The sequence below is a fragment of the Micrasema longulum genome, unplaced genomic scaffold (assembly GCF_059751315.1).
Source record: "Micrasema longulum isolate JH-2025_06_02 unplaced genomic scaffold, ASM5975131v1 h1tg002097l, whole genome shotgun sequence".
NCBI classification, from domain to species: domain Eukaryota; kingdom Metazoa; phylum Arthropoda; class Insecta; order Trichoptera; family Brachycentridae; genus Micrasema; species Micrasema longulum.
The window spans coordinates 2,472-28,287 of NW_028279264.1; the positions used below are offsets into that span (position 1 = coordinate 2,472).

The 25,816-nt window shown below is 32.4% G+C and overlaps 1 protein-coding gene across 2 annotated transcripts in view; it reads left to right on the plus strand.

Annotated features, from left to right (window-relative positions):
- The first annotated feature begins 5,473 nt into the window (after positions 1–5,473).
- Positions 5,474–25,816, plus strand: part of Ack-like (activated Cdc42 kinase-like) — a 42,697-nt gene continuing 22,354 nt past the window's right edge. For both annotated transcript variants that reach the window (XM_088239229.1, XM_088239228.1), the window contains exons 1-6: positions 5,474–5,761; positions 11,735–11,801; positions 13,637–13,814; positions 14,508–14,699; positions 18,311–18,460; positions 24,752–24,900. In XM_088239229.1, coding sequence (XP_088095355.1) covers positions 5,758–5,761; positions 11,735–11,801; positions 13,637–13,814; positions 14,508–14,699; positions 18,311–18,460; positions 24,752–24,900 — 740 coding nt within the window. In that variant the 5' untranslated portion in view covers positions 5,474–5,757. The remainder of the gene's footprint in view (positions 5,762–11,734; positions 11,802–13,636; positions 13,815–14,507; positions 14,700–18,310; positions 18,461–24,751; positions 24,901–25,816) is intronic.

The following is a 25,816-nucleotide window of genomic DNA, read 5'->3' on the forward strand; positions in this document are numbered from 1 at the left end:
TTAAAGTAGGCGCACTGTTGTTTGAAAGTTTCCGTTATTCACTACTTGTCACATATTTTAGTAAGAATAAAGTGTAAATAATGCTTTAAAATGAATAGTCTTCTTTTTCCACTTTTTGTCTACACATCGACCACTTATAAACATTAACACAATGTTTGTTTAACAGTTAGCAATTTAATTTCGAATTTTAAGCTACTATTGGAGAGAGAAACTATAATTCACGCCCAGCTGGTACGGAGGCTGAGCGCGAACTCAGCATATATATACATATCTCCCATACAAGTTTATCTCCCCCATAACCGTTTTTTTTATATTTGTCTACAATGCATAAATGTGTGTCTATGTATACTCTTATCTCATCTGTAGAGCTGTGAATCGGTACCATACTAGGCACAATCGCACTGCGGCTTATTGATCAGTTTTAAATTAAGACGATCACTACCAAATAATGATATCTCTATTCTGCATCTTATTTCCCTATCTGGGTCCAAATCAGAAGTGATTTGACTGCCGAACATGCGCGGTCCGTCCATTTCGGGTTGTGGTCCCGTGGCTATTGTCTCGGACTCACGGACCAAAGGTCCGTGGTTGGAATCCCACTCTACCCCAACTTGATTCCATTTTCTAATAGTTAGTTATTTACAACTCGTTGAAAACGGCCCTCAAAATTAAATATTTGGGTAAATCATAAGAACGCAAATATTTCTTTTACTTAAAAAAAATATATATATATTGAATGGAACTAATGCTTCCCTAAAAATTTACCTCTAAACAATCGTTTTTTTTTTTATATGATAAGATCAGCTATAAGTTAACTTATCTTTTAAATAACTACAAGAAATATTTTGCTATGGTTTGTTTTAATCGCAGTGATCTTAGATGGGTTTGATTTTAAGTTCAATGAAAAGTTACCCCATCTTTTTTTAATTTATCCAAACGGTTTTCACACACATTTATGATACAATCAGGCATTTTGGTTTCAAATCAAATGTCAAGCTCACGTCAAAACCCGGCTGTCGGTTAAAGAACTAAATAAACTTTGGGCATGACTGAGCTTTTGGGCATGAGTTTGTCGTAATTTTAGAGGGCTCAGGGTTGGTCTATGTGTATTAATAGTACTATGGTTTTATTTAAGAAAACTGAACCTGTTTCTATGGTTACGTAAAATCATTACGAAGCATACTTTTTTACGTGTGCTTAATAATGTGTTGAAGAAACACGGTCTGACTTTTCTTCATACAAATAATGGATTCCTGTATTTTCTACCAGGATTACAGCACTAGAGCAGTGATTTTTATTACACACTTAACCTGGTTTTCACTGTCTTGTTAAATGTTTTAAAATAAAGCTGCTTGTATTAGTTATATTTTCGAAAAATAAAAATTTGTATGTTATTAGTTTTTTCAATAAAAATTACTTTAAAATACCATATTTTATCAAAATCTGGTATAGTTGCCAGAAATTAATTTTACCACCTTACATCTCTAGTCTAGTATTTATACGTATGTACATACATAAACTTTATGTTTATTGTTATATTTATGTTTATTGTTATATTTTTGTTTATGGTTATGTTTATAATTATGTTCATGTTTATATGGTAGAATTGGCTCTGCACTATATAGGTAGCTATTTTACTGGAATAAAATAAAATAAATAAATAAATAAAATAGTACTGCGCGTGCGTAAGCAGGATAGGACGCATGCGCAGTGCTTTACAGTATAGTGGATTTCTATCCATATAATATTTATATTATGTATAAGTGATGTAGTGGACATTGAAGGGATCCTAAAACCCACCATCCACCCGTAGCCGTTATAGAGTCCTGGGGTGATATCTTAACACTCTCGAGGCCGTAGTAAAATCTTCTATCTCGCGTATTTTATATGTAAATACGTGAGATAAAAGTGTTTTCTACGGTCGCGAGAGCGGTTCAGAATAGCACCGCTGGGGGAGCCTGTCAGCTATAGAGGAAAGTTAGCAAAACATTCCCAATGAATACAAACTCTATGCAGATTAATCAGGGGGAGGAGGATGTATGAACAGAGGCCAACACGTCGTCCCTGCCCCAGGACTGTCAAGACCTTCTAATTTTTTTTATTTGTTCAAAAAAAATCTTTGCATTTTACAATATGTAGCACAAGTTACAAATACAAAATAACTATTACATAAATACAAAAAAAAACCCTCAAAGGCACGGCCTGTGTAGGTGTACATTTTGTTACATTTATTTTATTTTATCAGGTAATTCAACAAACCTACATACTAGAAAATATATAATTTAAAGGTACTCGTCAATACAATTTCACATGCATAAATATATAATTACACAAAATCATTTAATAGAAAACAAACATTCCTTCGAATTAAAAAATAATGTAAAAATAATTCATATTGCACCCAAAGGCCATAAACTTGACAAATTAGAAATTCTCGAAATTAATAGATTAAAAAATAGAATTACTTAATGAACAGATAACACATGTGCATTCTCCATTACTTTACCCATTGTAATATAATTTTACTAATGACTTTTTACCCTTTGTTTTTCAGAAATCATTATTTACAAAACCACACTCACGAAGGATGAGACACCAAAAATAAAATAAAATACTTAAACTCATTAAAATAGCATTGTATCCATTCATTAGTTAACCCATAGAAAATTTGTTGATAATGATCCTTAAGATAAAAATAACTTTATTTAATTTACTTACATATAACTTTGAATTATGTATCTTTACCTCTGTTCTGTATAAATACATTTAACTTTTTAATAAAGATACCAGTCTCGAAGATGTCGCGAAAGCGATGAAACCGGTCACTGGATATTCCAAATTTGTGGATTAAAGTATCACTCGTGTTTTATTTATGTAATAAAATACACAAAATAGATTGAAATACATTTGTTGGTGTTTTTTTTAAAATACGTTTCTTATACAGTGAAAAATACAATATAAAATAAGTTGTACGTGTGCTTAGATTAACTTAGATTTATTCCCAAGAGATCAAATTAAATTTTCAAATAATTCAATTATATCGATTGATTAAATAAATAAATTTTAATTTAAATAAAAGCTACTGAAAGAATACGATAGATATCAAAAAATTAAAAATAAGTGCTTACATTAGAACAGTTTTTTTTTTTAAAAGAAAGAAGAAAGAAAATTGAAAAAAAAAGACTTCTTTCTTTTATAATATTTTTAAGATAACCAAATAAGTAAATAAAAATATATAAATACCAGCCTACCATCAAAAGACCTATGAGGCACCCCGTGTATCGGGGACAATACAACTAGAGATGAAAATAATCGACTAAATTTACTAATGGAATGATTAGTAATTGAATGAATGAAATAATCGAATAAATCATTCATTTCTTCAAGGCCGGAGATGTCCTCAGAAGTACTTCTTACTTCAGGTTGAAGTCATGGTCAGGAATCCATAGGGAAAGAAGTCCAAAATCCAAGCCCAGGGTAAAGCGAAGGTCTCAAGCGAAGTGAAATAAAGCCGAGTAAAAACCCGAGTCGGGTAGAGAGTAGAAATGAGTAAAAGCTAAATGTCAGAGAAGAAGTAGTCGTTTATTTGCTAATGTCCATGTTTTATACCGGTGGAGCTGCGTGCCCCATCATTCACCCCCGGCGAGCCGAGGCCATCGAATACCGCGCGGAGAGATAGAGCGGTAGAGGATGCCCCTCGCCCGCCCTATCCGTTTCCCTCTCTCAAGATATATATACATTTCCCTCTCCAAGTCTCACGGCAGTGAGCAAAACTAAATATTTATTCTAAATGCCTTGGTATGGAAAAGGGCACCCCCGTAAGTAACAAATACGAGTCTTTATTGAAGGAACAGCACATTTTTTACACCTACCGAGGTCCCTAATGCTAATCACATACTCTATCGCGGTAGCTGTCTCCAGAAAGGCCGCTTTCCCGTATTGACATCCGTAACACTACGCAAGACAAAAACTATTCTGAATCATAAAACAATTTTTTTAATTCTAGTATTTTTCATTAATATTAAAAAAAAACTATGTAAAGCATACAGTAGTTTAAAATTATTATTAAATAGTAATATATATAATATATATAAACTCTTAGGAACGAAATTTTCAAAATGAATTGCTCTGAGCGCATCTATTTCACAAAATTATAAACACTAGCTTCTGATAAATAAGAATATTTCCTCTGTATCTTGGAATATGCAATTTAAACGGTTATCCCCGGAATGTTTTCAATACTTTGAAATGTTCAATTTTGTTCGAAAGTCATAAGTTGTCCGATACGATTGAACGCGTTAACCAGCGTTGCCAGATCTACCGATTTTTCGGTAGATCTACCGATTTTAGGAGCAATCTACCGAATTCGATTAAAATTCTACCGATTTTTATACATTTCCTTGTTTTTTCCAAAGAACAAAATTTCAATGCAAATAAAACGAATTCATATTATAATAATTTATTGCTTGTTTGCTCACTTCGATTGCCATCAGTTGCTTATTTAAAAAACTGCTTATCTTTCGTACATAAGTATACAATGAATGATATATTAATTATGGAATTGGCTTGTATTGTTGAATATGGTAAAATAAATCATGGCATAGAATTTCATGACATTATTGAAAAATGTATATATGTCTATTTTATGAAGTGAAATGTAGAGGGATCACTTTTCATATTGAAAATAATATAAATGGTTTTATCTCCAGTTAAATATCTATTTAAATTTAGTTGATCATTGTTTTAATAATTTGTTCAGTACTTCAGCAGTAAGCAGTTTTTATTAAATTTTAAGTTGCACTAAAAGTGAATTATTTCTTTGTTTGACAATAAAAATACTATATATTTTGATAAAATCATGTCACTCATTCAATTAAATAATATTTTGAATATTAATCTATGTATTATATTATTTATTTTTTTAAGAACTAACTCAAATATTTCCTTTCTTAAATGAATATTTGAGTATTGAAATGAAATATTGTAATTTACATATTTTATTAAGAAAAAGAAGACATTATAAATCACTATATTTTGGTGATTCACTTATTACAGTCTTTTTGGTTTTCAATTGTTCATTTACTAAGCGTTTTCAACTATTCAAAGCAACGGCCTCAGGCACAACAGGGCTTTAATTTCGAACAACTGTCAAATTTATTTTTGCCCCCCTCCTTCCCTCCTACCCCCTCTCCAAAATCAACCGAAATCTACCGATTTATTTTTCTGAATCTACCTTTTTTCGCTTGATCGGGTCTGGCAACGCTGGTTAACACAAAAGATCGGTGGTCCATTGCCTAGGAATAGACGCCATTTATTTACCGCAATAACGTTGCCTTTATATTGTGTTGGTTCCATTATGATTCATTTAGCCCCGTATTGGATATGCTTGTTATGTCTATTTTTGGATCAACTAGCATTTTCTCTATGTCGCTTCTCGAAACCATAGCTCGAAAAGTTCCGACCTTCGGAAAAAGAAAACTAAATGAAGTAAAATAAAAAATGGCGGTGTTTGGAAGATTTTTGTTTTGACGTTCGGCGTTTAGTGTTTTATGGCATTTATGTTTAGTTGATCTGTTGTGAAAAGTGGTTGCTTTTTCTTCATATTATTTTCTATATAAGAAATACATAATTTAAACTGTTAAGGTAGCACAGCGTACACAATACGCTGTAGTGATATCGCTGTTCTCCGAAAATAGACGTTTTATTATTAATAGAAAGGAATACTGTTGCTCATGGTTTTTAAATATCACCAGGAAGATGGGTAAGTAATTATATTCTTTGTTGGGTTTTCTAGAAAACATTTGAGGTATTTGTCATGTCGGATCTTATCGATTAAAATGCATCCGTTTACCTATACATATCCGGTATGCAGTTTTGTTCCTGTTCATGGGGGAAGTCCGATAAGTCGACCAAGGGTCAAAAAATGTCTTTCCTGGTTTGAGATTTTCTTTCATTTTGTTTTGTGTTAGACCAAGATTGATTTTACGAATTTCGGAGTGAATAGACTATAAGGAATGAATTATGGCTTTCAGCGACCAACAGTTTGGTTAGTAAACATTTAATTGCCCATTAAATTACGCCTTTTGTATTTTGCCTTTTGTGGACATTGTAAATGTAAAATATATAGTTTTGTACATAAACAGAAATTATTCAGAAATACTTCTTATTTTGAATGCAGTTTCTTTGAACTTATTCTAATGAATATCATGAATGTCATCTAATTGATAAATCATGAAATGTTTTTTTATAAAAAAAAAAACTGTAGATATGTGTGCAGTAAAATTAGATTAAATCCCTTGTAATATATGTTTGGATTATTAAAAAAAAATCCACAATGCCCAAAAACCTTCCCATAATAAATTTATTAAATAATCGACCTTTTATCAACAACTGTCAATAACTAAATTTATTTATTTTATTTTACATGATACTTTTTTTATATTTTTAATATGAACACCTTACTGGGCACAACTCGTGTCTAAGCATTAATTTACATTATTTATATTATGTGCCTAGTTACAATAGTTGGTATCTATAATAATATATGTATATCGTCTTTTTGGTTCCGGAACTCGGCGCTAGTGGAATTCGTGAAGCAGAGAAAAAACTTTCTTGACTAAAATACACTTTATTTATCGGGCAGAGTTAGTAGTAAAATAAAATAAAAAATTTACTGTCATATATTGGCGAGCTCACACGCTATACTTAGCCCGTAGTACAAAAGTATAGTAGGTCATAAGTCGAGCGACGAACAGGGCGAGATATCCAGCATAATAGGACTGGAAGTGAAGCGCGAAGATAAGACTTTTGAATGCAGAGGACGCGAGGCATAAATTTATTTATTTATTTTATATGGGATTTTTACAGCTATTACATAAACAAAATAAGTAGAAAAATATTAACTATACTTAAGCCAATTAAAAAAATCCACTGTAAATCTAATGACATATAATATAAAAGAAAAGAGTTAACGTAATTGTATGTGTGTGGCGTTTGTATTCATGTGTATGTTAATGTGTGTATGCGTAAATGAATGAGGGAGAGGGTGCGTGTGTGTGGGTGCGTAAGTATAAAAAAATAATTGTTTAAAACTTGTAAATATATTAAAAATGGTACAAGAAAGAGCTTGGTAAAAAGTTTGAAACCTTTTTGTTAAAATTTAAATCAAGAAATGTTATAAATTGTATTTTTTAAAAGTATGTTAAATTTCAAAACCATACTCTGAAAAATTTGCATTTTATTTTAAATTTAACCAATACACACTGAATGAATAATGTTCGACGAGTCCCATACAATACGAGTACGGTAGGTAAGCACAAAATGCAGTAAATACGATATGATGTCAACAATAAAACAAGGTTTGACATTACGCGAACGTTGGTTCAAAACGAGCATACAAATACATATTATATGCACCTACATAATATATAAATAAGAATAACATATAAGTTTGATAGAAATGATAATATATATGCAAAAACAGAGTGATGCGGCATTCTATCCTCTCCGCCCACCCCCTCGGAGGGACGGTGTGGCGGTTTGATCTTAATAGTCTGAAGTATTCGCTTGATTCCCTAACACTATCTAACTGACTAACTATACTGCAATTTTAATGTGTTCCCTTTAAATAGGAGAACACTTAGTTTGTTACAAAACAAATAGCAGAATTCAAAAAAATGAAGTAAAAAATCAAAATCTATATTTTTAAAAAAATATAAAAACTGTTCACAGTTTCTTTGGATTGTTTGTATATCACCGATAATTTGATCAGTAACCTTGCCAGCGGCTGCTGTGACAGTTGTAGATAAACAAACATAACAGATGAAGTAGATACGATTCTGCCAGCTAGAAATATTGCGCACCAAATCTAAATTTTTAAGGGCTTTGTTTGTTACAAAGTCGCCTAACTAGTATTACTATCAACAATATTTTAAGTTTTTCCAAATTTTTGTAGACAAGGACTGGATTCAACTCCCCGGGGAGCTGTTAACATTAACATATTACAACAGAGATGAAAAACATTTTAGAGAAGGTAATATAGAAGTCTAGGCATCTACAGGGCTTATTACCTGTCATTGGCTGGTTTAAGTGGCCACTTTACACGCTGTGTAACATTAACCATTCTGTCTACGCAAACATCAACAGATGAAAGAATTGAAAGAATATAGATGTTTAAATATGGGCAGAACGGTGAATGTTACACAGCGTGTAGTGGCCACTTAAATCAGCCAGCGACAGGTCATAAGCCCTATAGATGCCTAGACTTCTATATTACCTTCTCTAAAATGTTCTTTATCTCTGTTGTAATATGTTAGTATTGCTATGTTCAAAGAAAATGAAGTCACCGTAAAAAATATTTTTCTCAAATGCGTTTTTGTACTCTCATATTTGTTACATACAAATTGTTTCTCAGTCATTACACAACAGTCTAAAAATAATAATCAGACAAGAGTCCATCTTACAGTTTCATAACTAAAATACAAGTTCAAAGACAATGTTAGTATTATACCATACAAATATCAATGTGCATATGCGATAAGACATTATCAGAATACTCTTGTTGGCCAAATACAAAAAAAATGTATGTCTAGAAGTCTGCTCACAACTATCAACATACATAACTGCTATTGTTTAGAAAGGTCTAAACAATATGCATATACACATACTTCGCAAGGTATGGGAAATGGGAATACGATGTGATTTGTACAAATGGCTCATGTCATATATAAAAAATAGAAGTCAAACAGTAGCTGTGTTAGGATTTAACTCAAATAGCATCTACATTCCATCGGAGGTTCTACAAGGATCCCCACTTGGAACCCTTATTATTCTTAAAATTCATTGAATGTTCTAATTTTCTCACATTTGCTGACGACATCAAACTATTTTTAAAGGCTAAATTATGAAATAATTCAACAATGTTTGAGTATGTCCAAATGCTTGCAGACTGGCTGGATTTCTCCCTAGGGAGATATTCATATTTAAATTTATTTCAACAGAGAGGGAAATTTTTTTGAGAAGGGAATATGGTAGTCTAGGCATTTACAGGGCTTATGACCTGTCATTGGCTGGTTTAAGTGGCCACTTTACACACTGTGTAACATTCACCATTCTGACCATGTTTTAACATCCACATTTCCTCAACTCTTTCATCTGTTGACTTTTGTGAATGTTACACAGTGTGTAAATTGGCCACTTAAACCAGCCAATGACAGGTCATAAGCCCTGTAAATGCCTAGACTTCCATATTCCCTTCTCAAAAATGTTTTATCTTTCTGTTAAAATAAATTTAAATATGAAATAATGGTTTGGAATTACAAAACAACTTAGATAACCCAGCGAACAACTGTTGCTGTAGCCAGCTATACTTACACACTGCTAAATGTTTAGTTAATTCGTTCACTAGAAATAAAAATAAAATTATCTTGAATTGTGAAATTAACTGTAATTGTCTTGTCAGAAAAAAGAGCTGAGAGATCTAGGTGTGATTATGAATGAAAAACTCTTACTTGATTACCATATTTTTATTTTTAGCATTCTTTAATAATATGCATGCTTCCACTTGCCATTATCTTGTATCCCAACTCAACCCAGGACCGCAATTATAAAGGCTATCTTCATCGGTACATACCGAGATGGTATATTTAACTTCTGTACTATCTCTATCTACCTCGGTATGTTCTACCGACTTGTCATCTCGACAGCATATGATTGAATCCAACCAACGAGTTACCTCGAAAATTTATTCCGCATTCCTTACATAATTAATATTTGAAATAGTTCTCATTTATATTTTAAATAGGCTTCTGTGATAAAAAGCTTCAAAGGCCACTTCGAAGCAATTATAAACTCCAATAAATCCCAATTTAAGCAAAAAAGCTGAATCTCTTTCCTGCGAGCCATTTTTTCAAGTTTGGAAACAGGAAAAAGTCACTAGGAGCTAAATCTGGACTATAAGGTGGATGATCAACCAATTCGAAGTGTATTTCACGTAATTTTAGCATCATATCTAATGCTGTGTGAACCGGTGCGTCGTCTTGAAGAAAGAGCACTTTTTTCTTCTTTAAATGTGGTCGTTTTTTTTTTATTGCATCATTCAATTGATCCAATAATGCACGATAATACTTTCCTGTGATTGTGGATCCTTTTTCAAGAAAATCAATGAGCAATATTCCGAGTGCATCCCAAAATACAGTGGCCATAACCTTGCCAGCCGATTTCACTGCCTTTGCCTTCTTCGGAGCACTTTCACCAGCTTCCACCCATTGTTTCGATTGATTTTTGGTTTCAGGTGTATAGTGGTGCACCCACGTTTCATCAACAGTTATTAATCAACGCCAAAAATCAACAGAATTACGCTTTATAATGTCCAAACACTGCTGTGAAGTGGTCTCTCGAACTCGTTTTTGTTCGACACTGAGCAAACGCGGCACCCATCTTGCCGATAGCTTTTTCATAAGCAAATGATCATGCAAAATGTTGAACACACGTTCATATGAGATGTTTACCATTTCAACAATCTCACGCTACTTCACTCGGCGATCATTCATAACTATATCGAGGATTTTCTTGATATTTTCTTCAGTTACCACCTCTTTTGGCCTTCCCGTTGATGGTATTGTTGCAGTGCTTGTTCGGCCGCGTTTAAATTCAGCAATCCAATATTTGACCATGTAATCTGGACGGAGCAGACTCACCGTAATGTTTATCGAGCTTTTCTTTTGTCTCTTTTGCCGTTTTCCCTTTCAAATAATAGTGTTTAATCACTGCACGAAACTCGCTTTTTTCCATTTTTCTTTTCTTGAAAAGAAGAAGAATTTGAGTGACATTTTAACAGCTGCCATTTGACAGATTGCAATTTGGAAAAAATAAATCTTTTTTGTGTTTGTGCGGCCATCTAGCGCTTTGTAGCTTCATTATCAATCCGCCCTCGTATTTGTAAAAAAACTTTAACTGGATGTATGTACTATTTTTTACGATTTGGTTTATATTACATTTATTTTATTTATATTTTACAAATTTATTTATAAACAGGCACTATAAAGTATCTAGAAGATATTTCTTCAGTTTTTTTTTTTCATTTGAAGATCTTTCATGTTAATGATGATTTGTGGGAGATCATTGAACAATCTTGGAACAACGCAATTTAATGTTCGCTCTCCCAAGTAATTTGTAATTCGGGGAACAAAAAGGGAGCCCTTAGTTTTTATTCTAGTGTTAATCTAGGTTTGTGGTCCTGTGCTTGGTGTTGCGGACCAGAGCTCCGAGGTTCGAACCCCACTCTTCCTCAACTTGATTATCATTTTCTAATAGTGAGTTATTTACAACTTATTGAAAATGGTCACCAAAATTGAAATATTTGGTTGAATTAAATTAAAAGAACGCTAATATTTCTCTTTTTTAAAATAATATATTAAACAAGGTGTTTTTATTGATATTTTTACTAAATTCATTAACTATGGAGTTTTATAAAAAAAAAAACGAAAAACAAATATTATCAAATTTAAATAGGTACAAACATATCTAATAAACGTCAATCCACTATAATTTTATTGTGCCATTAAGATTAAGATGATATGTGTGAAATAGGCTATTCTCTGTCGGATATCACGCGGCTGGATTGTTTATTTGGAAATTCTTGTAAAAATGAACATACTTTAGGCACCTATTGTAATGATGAAGTTATCATTTTTCTGATTAATAATATTATCCAGTAAATTTAAATATCTTTCAGATATGGAAATCAGTCTGTTTGATTTTCTGATTGAAGCTGAGCTGCAGAATTACTACGAACCTATAACGTAAGTATCGTATTCATGTTGGTAGGTTAATTTTTTTCTTCTTAATTATGTTAGAGTTACTCATTTTACTTCATAAAAAAATAAACGTTTTATTATCTGATCAATGCCAGTCACGAGTGCTCATTTTGTATAGTATTAAGTTAAATGAGGCTCGCAACTCAAGTCACTCCTCCCGAGGGGGCGCACATAGGAGGAAGACTCAAGAATGCAGAATTGCAACAAGGAATGCAAGGGGGTCACGTGTGTGAAAAGATGAACAAACTGTGATGTGATGAAGAATAAATGTTTAAATATAATGTGTGTTACCAGAGAGCTGGAAAAAGGGGAGCGGAAGAAATAAGAAGTGCTGCCAAAAATATATGAAGAATGGAAAAGCGAAAGATTTTGATAATATTGCTACTGAGTTTATAAAGGCAGGCGGTGAAATAAGTTTTATACGGCTGCACAAGCTTTTTATCTGTACAAGGGAAAAGGCTCTAGGATGAAATGCGGAAATTATGGAGCAATCAGCCTTTTGAGTGCAGTTGTCAAAATGTATTGAAGATTACTGATTGGAAAAATGTATGAGAGTAAGAAAAGTTACTAAGGATAGAGTGTGGGAAATACAGAGCAGTTTTATGAAGGGAAGAGGATGAAGAGGATGGATAAAATATTTGCTTTGCAAAATATATTGATTACTTTTATGAAAGAACTGAAAGGTTTAAGAATGGGAGCAAAAATGGGTGATTTAACCTTCAATTGTCTTTTGTATGCTGATGATGTCGTGCTTCTTTCTAACAACAAAGATGACCTGCGATTCTTGGTAACAAAAGTCTATGATGTATGCAAGGGAAGTGCATTGTGGCATTGTGATCGGTCGGGCAAATGTGTGGTAAAACTATGTACAAATGCCGAGATCTGTACGTTATGTTAGGCTGAAATAGACAATATCGACAAAATCAAGAAAGGAACTGAAATTAAAATTTTAATTTATTATAGATATTTAATTTAATTATCGTTTAAAGTTAGTTTTAACTTTGTTATTTATTTTAAATATATTTATAAAAATATTTTTAAATAATTTAAAAATTTAAAAAAAATTGTGTTGGTTTGGACATGTAGAGCGAATGGACAGCAAAAGAACAGCTAAAAAGATTTACAATGCGAATGTTGATGGATGCAGAAATAGAGGAAGACCGAGAAAGACTTGGCATGACTAAATCCAACAAATATTTGAAGATGGACATGTCGAAAATTGGAATAATTGGCGTGCGTGTATGAGAAGATGTATAAATGCAGAGAAAGCGAGATCTGTAAGCAAAGATATAGTGATATGGCATTTTATCCTCTCTGCCTCTCCTTACGGAGAAATGGCATGATGGTTTGTTGTTGTTGTTAAGTTAAATACACATGTACCAAAATTCAAATAGTATACATAATAATATATTCCCTAAATTAGAGAATACAAATTTGTGTAATTTAACACGAGACGCATTTCTTAGCACCTCACTGCTTGAGCAATGTTCAAGCATTTAATAGTAAGGTGGCCACCTCAAAAATGTATTGTTTAGAGTAAGCTACTACGTTTTTGCACAGTTTTAACAAATCTCATGTTTGAATATCGTGGTGCTCATAGTACCCGAAGTGTAAGACTGATTATCTTGCCTTCACTTTTTTTTAAAAATCAAGATATGCTGTGAATAATGTACCTTTGCAGCGCCCTACTCACCAGGCGTCGATAAGGGAATGATGATGATGATGATGATGATTGGCTTTCGATATTTTACTAGCTGATTTTTAATGTTATTTCTCTCCTGGAGTGCTATATCAAGTTAACTTATTTATTGAAATTGTAGAAATGATCTTAAGATATGGAAGACATCCCAGTTAAAGTATGTAAGTGATGAGGACCTTACACTACTTGGAATGTCTCGCCCTGAACAACGGAGACTCAAAAAGTTCTACAGCAAATATTACTCACAAAACTATTTATCACGCATCAAAAGACTCCTGGGACCCGGGAAAAAGGATGAGGTAATTTATGCATTTATATCTACAAATAGATGAATGAGTTTTATTCACTTTGTAAATTTCTGCAAGATGACTCTTTTGATTAGTTTATTTGGGAATTTAGAAAGCGTTGTTTATCTGTGTGAGCAGATCTCTTGACAACTTTTCCTAGGTTTCTGTAGTTGTTTCTAAGAACAAATAAACAAATAGTATATTCAATTTGAGTAAAAACTCATTTTGTCATTTTGTTCTATAATATTTCTTATTTTTCCAAAATTTGTACTTATTCAAATATGAGTACATTATTGAAATATGCAGAATATTAAATAGCTTGTCTACAACAATGAATCTGGTTTTGATCCCGTATATACTTTGAATAAGTACAAATTTTGGAAAAATAAGAAATATTAGCGTTCTCATAATTTACCCAAATATTTTGGTGGCCATTTTCAAAGAATTATAAAAAACTCACTATTAGAAAATGGAAATCAAGTTAGGGTAGAGTGGGGTTCGAACCTCAGACCTCTGATCCGTGGGTCCGCAACACTAACCATGGGATCAAAACCAGATTCATTTCTGTAGACAAGCTATTTAATATTCTGCATATTTCAACAGAATGAGAACCTCTTTAAAATAAAATATGTAGTCATCTCATCAAAGCGATTATATAATATATTATAATTAATTTTGACTAACGCTTTTTTTTTTTCCCTACAGAATTGTACTTCATTGGGATCTCTGTCCGAAGAGAGGGCGCAAGAATTACAATCAGAAGCCTTGCCAGATACTGTGGTGAAAGGACCCTATCGACACATCATTCCTATTGAGAACATTTCCATTCACAAGGAGCTCGGTGCTGGAGAGTTTGGGGTGGTGAAACAAGGAGTCTGGACCAATGATAGCCGCAGAGTAATATATTTTTTTATCGAATCTTGTAGATCAATGTAAAAAAAAAATATGCGTCGACTCTGGAATCTAAATGTGGCATATTGTATTAAAAATATTTTTTCTTTGTCAAATTTGCAAGTTATATAAAAATAAATCAATTTACAGATAACAAATCCTTAAGATAATATGGCATAAATGATGAAAGTATAAAAATATAATATAGTCTAAGAAAATTAGCACAAAAATGATCATTCAGGGGAAATAATTTGTGTAGTTTTGAAAATTAAGCACACTTGTTCCTTGAGGTGTCTTGATCAACATACTCAAAATCCCCGATGGTGGGGGGTCTGCTATGAGCAGGGGAGGGGGGAAAGGTCCCCTTTTTAAGATTTTGGGTCATATCTTGAAAACCTTAAGAAATAGCGTTAATTTTACTTCTACAATAATTATTAATATAAAATTTGCTACAAATGAAGTTCTTTTCATTTTTACTGTAGGATTAATACTTTAGGAGCAACAGGAGGTCCAAGAATGAGAAGCAAAAAAATTAGCGTGGCCGTACGCATCTATCCATGTTTTTTCAAATCTAGGCTTCAGGTGACAAAATATTGATTAGACACAAAATATTGATTAGACACAAAATCACGGAAATCAGTCATATGCTTCCTTGATACTGGGGACAGGATCCTAAATGAGACGTGGTATACCTCAAAATGTGAAGATCAGAATAAAGAACGCCTACGAATCGTTAGGACAGCAGCAATGATAATCAAGCAAGATATACAGTCACGTGTTTATAACACAAGTTCCTACTCTTCCAGTGGTACATTTTTTAATTACGCAGAGAATGTGGTTCCCGAATCACTCAAAGTATTTATGGATTCACTTCTCATCCATAGGAACCGAAATGATAATAAAATAGAAAGAAAAATAGTTTCACTGACTCATTCTATCATCAGTATTATCCGAACCAGAAGTTTTATTTCTTCTGTGCTTTCAAGGGATTGCGTTTTTCATCCACGTTTAGTTCGGTTCAAGAAGCTTATTAAATCTTTTAGCTGATTTCAGGCTCAGTGGTTCTTACTACGATGCCACAATGCTCGAATTGTCTGCACTATATCACCCGCAAGAACCTACACCACCAGATACTTTTATGCAGTTTGTATTTGATAATGCATCCATGGAGCGCAGCATTGTTCCGAGAGCCATAAAGAAAGCAAATGTAACTCCACTTTTAAAAAACTCACAACTTGATGTGGAAGATCTTTCCAGTTTTTGCCCTATTTCAAATCTTCCCATCGTATCAAAAATACTAGAAAAAATAGTTTCTCATAGGCTCGTTAACTGTAACGAGCGGAATTCTTTATTTTCGGTAAGGCAATCGGCATACCGACGTTTTCATTCCACGGAGACAGGAGGGATAAGAGTACTATCTGACATTATAACGGCGGTAGACTCTGGTAATCTGGTGTTGGTGGCTCTTCTGGACATGAGTGCTGCATTCGATACTGTAGACCATAATATTTTGCTTGAACGTCTGGAGAAAACTTATGGTATCCGTGATCAGGCACATATGTGGTTCAGTTCATATCTTAATGAGAGAGAATATGCAGTTGTGTTCTAGGGTAAAAGCTCAACCAACTTTCGGGTGTCTACAGGAGTGCCTCAAGGGTCAGTACTCGGACCACTCCTCTATCTCCTTTACACTAAAGATATAGAGAACATTATCAAAGAATGTGGATTGTGGTCTCACTGCTACGCAGATGATACTCAGATGATACTTAGATTTATTTTTATTGCAAACCAGGCGAGAGAAGTGTGCTTGTCAATTTAATTGATGGATGCATCGAGAAAATAGGAAACTGGATGGCTGAAAACAGACTAACATTAAACCCATCAAAAACTGAACAACTATGGGTCGCTTCAGCCAGACGACAGAATTTGATCCAGGATACGGCTCTACCCAATGTAGGGAGTACCGCTTTACCCACCATTAAACTACTGGGAGTTTTACTCAATTCTGACCTTTCTCTTGACGCTCAAATTAGTAGAACGATAAGTTCATGCTTCTACCAGCTGAGACAAATTAAATGCATACGCAAAATTTGCCGGTTGATGCCGCCCGTCAATTAATAAATGCGTTTGTAGTGTCTAGAGTCGATTATTGTAATGGTATCTATGCAGGTCTACCAATGAACAAAATGACTCGCCTACAATCTGTATTGAATGCCGCAGCGAGACTTATTTTCGGAATCTCTAAGTTCAGTTATATCACTCCACTACTTCAGGAACTACACTGGCTACGTTTTCCACAGAGGGTCGAATACAAACTCTGTTGGCTTGTGTATAAGTCACTGCACAACTCTCCTCCGGAATATCTAAGGGAACTATGTATTCCAGATGAACTAGGTGACAGGCGTCTAACGCTTTGATCAGCTACGTCTACGGCGAGAGGAAAAGTTATTATACCTCTACGCAAACAGCGCACTAAATTTAGTGAACGCGCATTTGCGGTCGCAGGCCCTATTGCATAGAATGCTCTCCCAACAGAGGTGCGAGGCTGTGAAAGTGAAGTGATGTTTCGGAAAAAGCTTAAAACCCACTTGTTCTCTAAATCATTTGAATAAATCCGTAGCATGTGACAACAAAATAAATTATTTCTATTAAATAACAAATTTAAAAGAATCACTATGTAAAGCGCCCTTGAGGTATTTTGTTATGAAAATGGCGCTATATAAGTTATCCATAATAATAATAATGTGGCCACTTTAGATGGCTTGAACATGTTCCACACAGCATGGGAGGCATTTCATGCATTACACCTGCGGGATCTGTACCACATGGAGAGAAGATTGAAAAATTAACTAAAGTTCCGACTTCTCCACAAACCGGAACTTTAGGCGTCCTGCAACTACAAACATTTTACAAACTTCCTAAGAGAGGTCTATCGCAGATTTTGGTAGAAGATGTGAATACACAAAATCCTTTTCATTAAGATATGATCGTACCAACTCTGTTGTTTTGTGGATATGCAGCAAGTGGCTCGAGATTTCAAATATTCCTGAGTGGAAAGGTTTTATGCGTTATATTCAAAAAAATCAGAGCTTTGATAGTTATCCCTTTGCCATTTATCACTTCGCTTCCAACTGACTATGATACAATATACACTGCATTGAAATATGCTACAGAGTTGTGTCTAATTAAAACTTGTTTTGTTACTTTTGATCTACCACTTTATAGGCCGAGACATTGTTGCATCTTATCAAGATGATCCTTAAATCAAAAGTGTCGTTGTAAGACTATTATTAATTATTTCCCCTGATTTCACTAATTCGCTTGGGCTAATATAAGGAACTCTTTTATGCATTTTATTTGACTTTGTTGCAACAGAGGAGGAAAACATTTTTAGATAGGAATATAGTAGTCTAGACATTTACAGGTCATAAACATGTCATTGCTTGGTTTAAGTGGCTGGTTTAAGCACTCATTCTGCCTATGTTTGAACATCTAATATTCCTCAACTCTTTAATTTGTTTACTTTTGTGAATATAATATTTACTAGTTAAGGTATAACTAGTTGCTTAATTTTATATTTTGTACATCTAAATAAAATAAATTATATTACATTCCAGATACAAGTGGCTATCAAGTGTTTGAGCCGAGAAAGAATGAGTACAGATTCAGAAGGATTTCTAATAGAAGCAGAAATTATGCACAGTATTGACCACAAGAGCATCGTTCCTTTGTACGGAGTTGTACTAACTCCTGATGCTCTGATGATGGTTCGTTCATTCTGCTTTTATATTATCTATATTTTTATTTAATGGATTAATTATTTATAGAAATTAATCATTTATCTTAACTAAATTGCGTAGTTATTATTACCAATAGCGTAAACGACAAGATATACAAATTAACCTTTCCCTCACTAAGCATCCAAAAATTACACATGATTCGAACGGGGGGACCAAACGACCCCAGCGCCTACTTGTATATAGTGTCATGAGAATGAAAAGTTGGAAGTGTTTATGATGGTGCAATAATATACGTTTTCACGTATACATATTTTACTCATTTGTGTATTTTATTAATTTGTGTTAGTTTGCCGAATGCATAAATTGAAATCGACCCTTGTATTATTTATGTCTTTTTTTTGTTTTAATATTAAACGATTTGAAAATTTAAAAACTAAAACAGAAAAATGCTTCTTTGTGCTATTTTCACGATTACAAAAAATATAAAAATAGCTTTAATAATGCTCGAGTTATCGAATTAAAATCGGTCTCTCGAAATCGCCGCCTTCGGTCTAGCTAGGTTAATATATATTTTATTTTTTTTCAGTTTTAAATGTAAATATTTTTTTATTTTCTCTGATGGGTCAGAAAGTGTTTTTTATGTATCTATCTGATTTCGAAGTGTATTAGTTAGATTAAAGGTAAATAATTAACACATTTATTTTTATGACCACTATTCTTTAAGGCGCTGAGAGCCAGAGGAACTTAAGCGACATTTAAACAGTTGTTGGTAAAATGGCTTCCAAACATTTATGACTTTTGTTTTTTTTACATAAAATGACTAGACTAAGGTTAACATGATGATTTTTTGTTAACACAAATAAAAAAAAACTGTCAGCGCACACAAATTTGGTGGTTATGTTTATCATTATAAAATAAACTTCTATACTTTTTATTAAAACAAGTGTTAATTATCTATTGTTAATTTAATCATGTTATTCTACAACTTAAATGCTGAAACACAACATTAGTTAGGTCTAAACATTTTGTTTATACTAATGAAAAATAAAAAAAAACAATAAAATGGGTGTTTCCATAATATGGATCATAAAGCTGCTAAAAGACAATTGAACTCGGTTGAGTGAGTGTGGAACTGTTAAAATTGACTTATATCCCTCATTACTCACTCTGTTAACATTTTCTCATGTTAGTAAATTCCAGTATTACTCGCACGTTCACCATAATTATTATAAATGTTTCATCTTTAAAATTCTCAACATCACATTAAGAAGAACAATGATAACCATTGTAATATTCACAATCAAATTGTCTATTTATCACATCTGTATGCAGATATTTACAGTCGGTATACTGCTGGTATTTCCTTTTTTACAAATGTTAAACTATTTTATTACTATTTTTATTTATATCCCTACAGAGATGAGGTAGAATTTTTTCAAATTCAAGATTCAGGATTATGGATATTCGAGCGTTTACAGGGCTTATGACCTGTCATTGGCTAATCCTGAATCTTGAATTTGAAAAAATTCTACCTCATCTCGGTAGGGATATAAATAAAAATATATACCTACTCCCGTCTTGAGAGAAAATCCAGATTTGTGTGCAGGTACACAAACCAAAAAATGTTATTTTATTACTTACTAATTTACCAAAATGTATATTATGCCTAATCATATATACATTCTACAATATATATTCTGACAATTTGAAGATAACTGTTTTCAAATTAAAACATGAAGATTTTGTCATCTATGCTTCTTCACCAAGTATCGCTTATTTTAGTCTAAAAAAGAAATGTGAAACATTTACCAGTATCAATAAGATTTCCTTTTTTATTTCACACATACACACGCGCACGTGCACATACACAAATGTAAAAAAGCGTAATTTATAAGTCAGCAATGAAATATTAGGCGGTTGCGTAGTGATTAAATATTGTTTTTTTAATTCCGCTTCGTATATCTAATACCAATGACGTATAATTGAATAGACCGAGCATTAATAAAATGACATTTTAATGCCTACCTTGCCTTCATTCTCTTGATGGACTGTCATCAGGTTTAGCCGTAATTGTACACAGAAAAATGACATCAAGTGTAATGAGAAAATGCTTTCATTATACTGTAACTGAAAAACAGAAGCTACATATCGTTTCATTCGTAAATACAATCCAATTTATTGAACAATGTTTTTAAAGTACATTAGTAATAAACTGACAGACTGTCTTGTTACTATGGTAACAAGTTACAGAAAAATATAAGCTAAGAAAATATATCTATGGTGAGAGGACTTGAGTATAAATACAGAAAACAATTTTACAGGAGAGCCAAAACAATGTTTGAAAACATATTTATAAGCTCGTACGCCTAGTTATAGTGAATATATTTAACAAAGATGCATGCACTTTTGTCAAATACAGGGTGTTCTCGCCTGGAGGGTTTACTACTTTGGCCGCCATTTTGGTAAACAGGAATTTTGACAGTTCATATTTGTCAGTCGTGAAATATGTGTACGGGAAAATACTCTATAAACCAATGTGTTTTAATTGTAAAAACATTTCTTCAAAATTAATCATCAGTAAAGTTGTTGTGACGACTAGAAAAATGATGTGGAATTTTGGGTAAAAATAATGTGCCATCAAAACCCAGTGTTTATCGTTAAATGAAAGATTTCGAAGAAAGAGGCTCTGTAGCAGATAAACACAAGGCTGGGCCACAACGTACGAGAAGATCAGCTGCAAATATTGCTGCTGTTCTAGAAAGTTTTCAAAACAATCCATCCACTTATTCAATACCTTGCTTGAGAAATTGGACTTAAGACAGCTACTTTGTGGGAAATTATGCATGAAGATTTTCATTTGCGTCCATTTGAAATCCAGTTAACACAATAGCTTCTTTCACATGGCCATTTACGATGCCGTACATGTGCCAATATGATGTTACAGTTTGCTCTTGAAAACCATAATTTTCATGAAAAATCATAATTAGTGAAAAGGTGCATTTCCATTTAAATGGATATGTCAATAAACAAAATAGTCCGTTCTGGTCAACAGAAAATCCTCAAATTATTCACCAGTCACAAATTTATAATTATATTTTTAAACATTGTTTTGGCTCTCCTGTAAAATGTTTTTTTATGCTTACAAGTTTTCCCACCATACATATATCTTTCTTACATTAATGTTTTCATGTGCATCGTGATTTGCTGTCTTTATTTCGAGTTGTCGAGGGCAACGCAATATTTGTTAAATATGAGGTGTGATTGGTAAGGCAGTAACATGTTTATTTGTTATACGTCAGTTAATGTCTATGTCTAGTAGCTATCAGTGAGCCAAGTTAATGTACAATTTTTGCTTGTGTAATCATGCACATATGAATGATTTATATATAAAAAACTTTTTGTTACTCACACATAAGCAAAGTTTATTAAAGATTTTAATGAACTGTACTTATTTTGAAATAACATCGGAAAAAGCAAAATGGTTTTCTAAAATATGTATCCTCTTTTTCCCGCTTAATAGTGCATCGAGCGCTACAGTTGGAAGTAAAGATTATGAATCTTATGCTTCGAAGACTACTAAAAATCTACATAATTTCAATAAAAAAATATTTGCATTAAATATGAGTATTTTGTCAAAAATCAATTCTGGGTTCCTGTGCGTGGGTAGTCTAATGAACCACTACACCACAAATAAAATAAATCTGATTGGACTCACACTGGTCTAAAGAGGCAGCTAATAGGGGCAATAACTATTCTTTTGTTAATCATCATATTGATTAGACTTTTTGCATAAAACCTACCCCTTAATGTTAAGAATGTATCAGAATTATTAAAATATTTTTCTGATTCTGATTCTTTTAATCACAATTTACATTTTTATTTGCTTTTCCCCGCGCAAACAGTAAGCGCTACAATTCGTTCGCCCCGCAGTTTATTAATCTTCGATGCGTTGGTAGTGGCGTGACTTTAGATCAGTGCTGTTCAAGTTCACAGCGAGTGGAGGGCTTTGTTATTTAGCATCCTTTCGCAACTGTATTTTATGAATTTTGAAGAAAACTCGAAATATTATTAAATAGTTTCATAAACACTACCATGGCAATCATAATGACATAAGATTATTTTTTTCAAAGTCATATTTATAGCATTTTAGTTGGGGTATTCCTAGTACCCCCTCTGGAAATTTTTCACACTAAGGCACGGAAAGGTTAAATGTACATATATAAAGATTCCACATATTATGGTACTTTATGAAGCATTTTGATTGCATTGTTTATCAATATAACTAAAAATATAGTTAAAAAGTACATAAAGTATCATAGCAATTGACAAAAGATAGAATCATAATTATTTTGTTAAATATGTTAATATTTCAATTGATTAACATATTCGTTTTCTTTTTGTTCATAAAGAAGTCCGTGAAACTTAATTTTTGAAGTTTATTTAGTTTTTTCTTTTGCACAAAGCCATAGTGTATTTCTAACTTATAGTTCCTCTTTTTAATTTTGATATAAAGTCTCGTGCTAAAATTTATATTTAAATGTATTTACCGAGTTCTGGTTAATTAACTATCATAATGTTATTCTAAGTCCACTGATAAGTCTGACATTTACAGCTATGTATAATACTGACTATTCATAAATAAAGCAGAAATGTTTTGCTGTTCCAATGAGCTCATGCGTTAGTCACCGAAATGGAATGTTTACGTTTTATTTTCCAACTTCAAATATGTACTTGTACAAATGCAATAAAACATAATAAGTGGAACAGATTTTAACTGGTGGTGTTTTTTCTAAGTGTGTATCATTTCCATTTGAAAATTGCTGAGCGGTATTATTTCTTTGTTTGTTAATCATACTGTTTCAGATGCGATGTTTGCGTGTGTTGCGTGTGTTATGTGTTAATATTTGATAATTATTATAAGCCTTTATTTATCATTTCATATTTTTATTAATTTTTCTTTTTGTTATTATTTATTATTTGCCCCTGAGGTCGCGCTTTTGAGGTGAAAGATATGCTACTTTATGTTTACCATGTTATAACTATGTGCCGAATGTGTTCTTTTGTCTTTCTCTCATCTGCACCAATGTTTGCAATGGGTGCAGGGAAATAACAGGACTTATCACAAGAACACGATTCTTTAGAAAATCACTTCATGCTTTGATTCATTATAAAATTATGATGGTAATGAAATACAAGAATAATGAAATTGGTTTAATTATATGAAGACATTTGTTTACTGATTTCTGTTATATGATTTTTTTAAAAGTATTAATTACAATTGATTAAAAATATAAATTAAACAGAGTAAAACTTTACATGTTAATAACAAGAAATGTTTACACAAAACAAGTTAAGAATGGGGAAGGTTTACATTTTAATGTTAAGAATAATTGAATGTTTTGCTAAATTCTGCCGAAATGCTAGCGGTGGTGAGTAGTTCAGTGGTTCACATTCTGGTCAAATAATGTTTATTATATAAGGTGCGGTTGTATAATTTGCTGATTTGAATTGGGCAACGGGAAGCTTGGCTTGGCCGCCAGAACTTTGCAGGTTTCATTCAAATGGGTGGGTCAGAAGGTTTTTTTCCCACTTTTTTTAATCAATTTTTTATCACGCAGATTGGTAATGTTACCTATCTATATATATATATATTCCAGTTTATTTTCCCCTTATCGGCCTCAATAAAAATGGGCATAATGGTTTTTATTGTTTTAGTAAATATTAAGTCCATTTACATATCAATGATTGATTAACATCAGTCACATCATGCTGTTCAAAATATTCCCCAATTCTTGCTATATGTATTTTAAGAAACATTCCCCGTACTTAACATGTAACCTGCGAATATTGCTTGTTCTTAACTAGGCTGCATATTTTTTAATGACCATAGTTGTGTGATTATTTAATATTCACATTTTAATACTTTATTATTAGTAGCACCATATGACGGCCGCAAGATGCCATTCATATTTCGAGTTCATATAAATTTGGGTAAACACTGTTTTTCCCCTGCACCCTTCAATTGGTTTATAGGGAAATGCATTGGTCATCATTTGCCATGTATGTTGATACTTTTTACACAAAGTCCTGGGTAACATGAAATATAGTTTAAAAAATATTTTATTTGAAACTTAAATGTTTATCTAAATTGTTGATGTAATGCTGATTTTAAATAAGTTGTTGAATTGTTTCCTGCCTTGGTTATAAAATTTAACTCAGATGTTATTTTTTTGTGTTACCTTGGAATACATAATTATTTTCAATACAATGTTGTACAATTATAATGCTTAATACACGCGCTTCCTTATACAATTGTAGGTAACCGAGTTAGCTCCATTACGATCTTTACTGGAATGCCTCAAAGAAGTTTCACTTCGCTCCAGTTTCCCAGTATTGACATTGTGCGAATTTGCTCTTCAGATATGTGAAGGAATGTCTTATCTTGAGAACAAACGTCTCATACACAGGTATGATATCAAACATTAATATTTTATTTAGACAAAGTGGGGTAACGAATCATCCACACCTGTTACTAGTTTTTTTATTCTAAATAAAAGGAAGAAGTTTTTAAAATAAAATTAATAAGTAAATTATTTAATTAGATTAATAAATGATTTTGGTGTTGTAAATACTATATTAGATGATGATAATTGTCATAGAACTAAAATAATTGTGGATTACATTAAAAATATCTATGTACTTCTTAAAGTGGTTAGATAAGGTTTAAACGTATTTGTAAATTTGGTTTGATGAAAAGAAAACCGCTAAACTATTTATCTAATCATTAATATTTTTGTAATAAACTTTTAATACAATATTATTTTTGGTATGTGTACATATATTTACATATTTTGGTATGTGTATAAATATGTAAATATATATACACATACCAAAAATAATATTGTGTAAACAAGATCTGGTCAAAAAATTAAGTAAAATAAATTGCAGAGTCATCTGCAGGCGATTACTAGTAATTAATTTAACTCGGATAGAGTCTTAGCTACATAAATAAAGTAATTTGCTTTAATACTCAACCTCAATATCAAATACATAGATGGCGCTCCAAACGCGCTAGCGAAAGCTTTCCTTGTTTCATGACATATATACAAAAACCAAAAATGTCACCGATATGGATATTCGCTAATAAGCGGAATGGGGAATGTTGTAGTATCTACATAAAAGTGGCCACTTGAACCCAACCTATGACAGGTCATAAGCCCTGTAAACGCTCGAATATCCATAATCTTGAAACAAAAATTCTACCCATCTCTGTAGTGATATAAATAAAAAAAAAAACTTTTAATAAGTTATGCCAAATTCTTAAATTTGAAAATAAACCTTGAAGTTCTGTTTTTCAATATAAAAATATGATTCATGTCATTA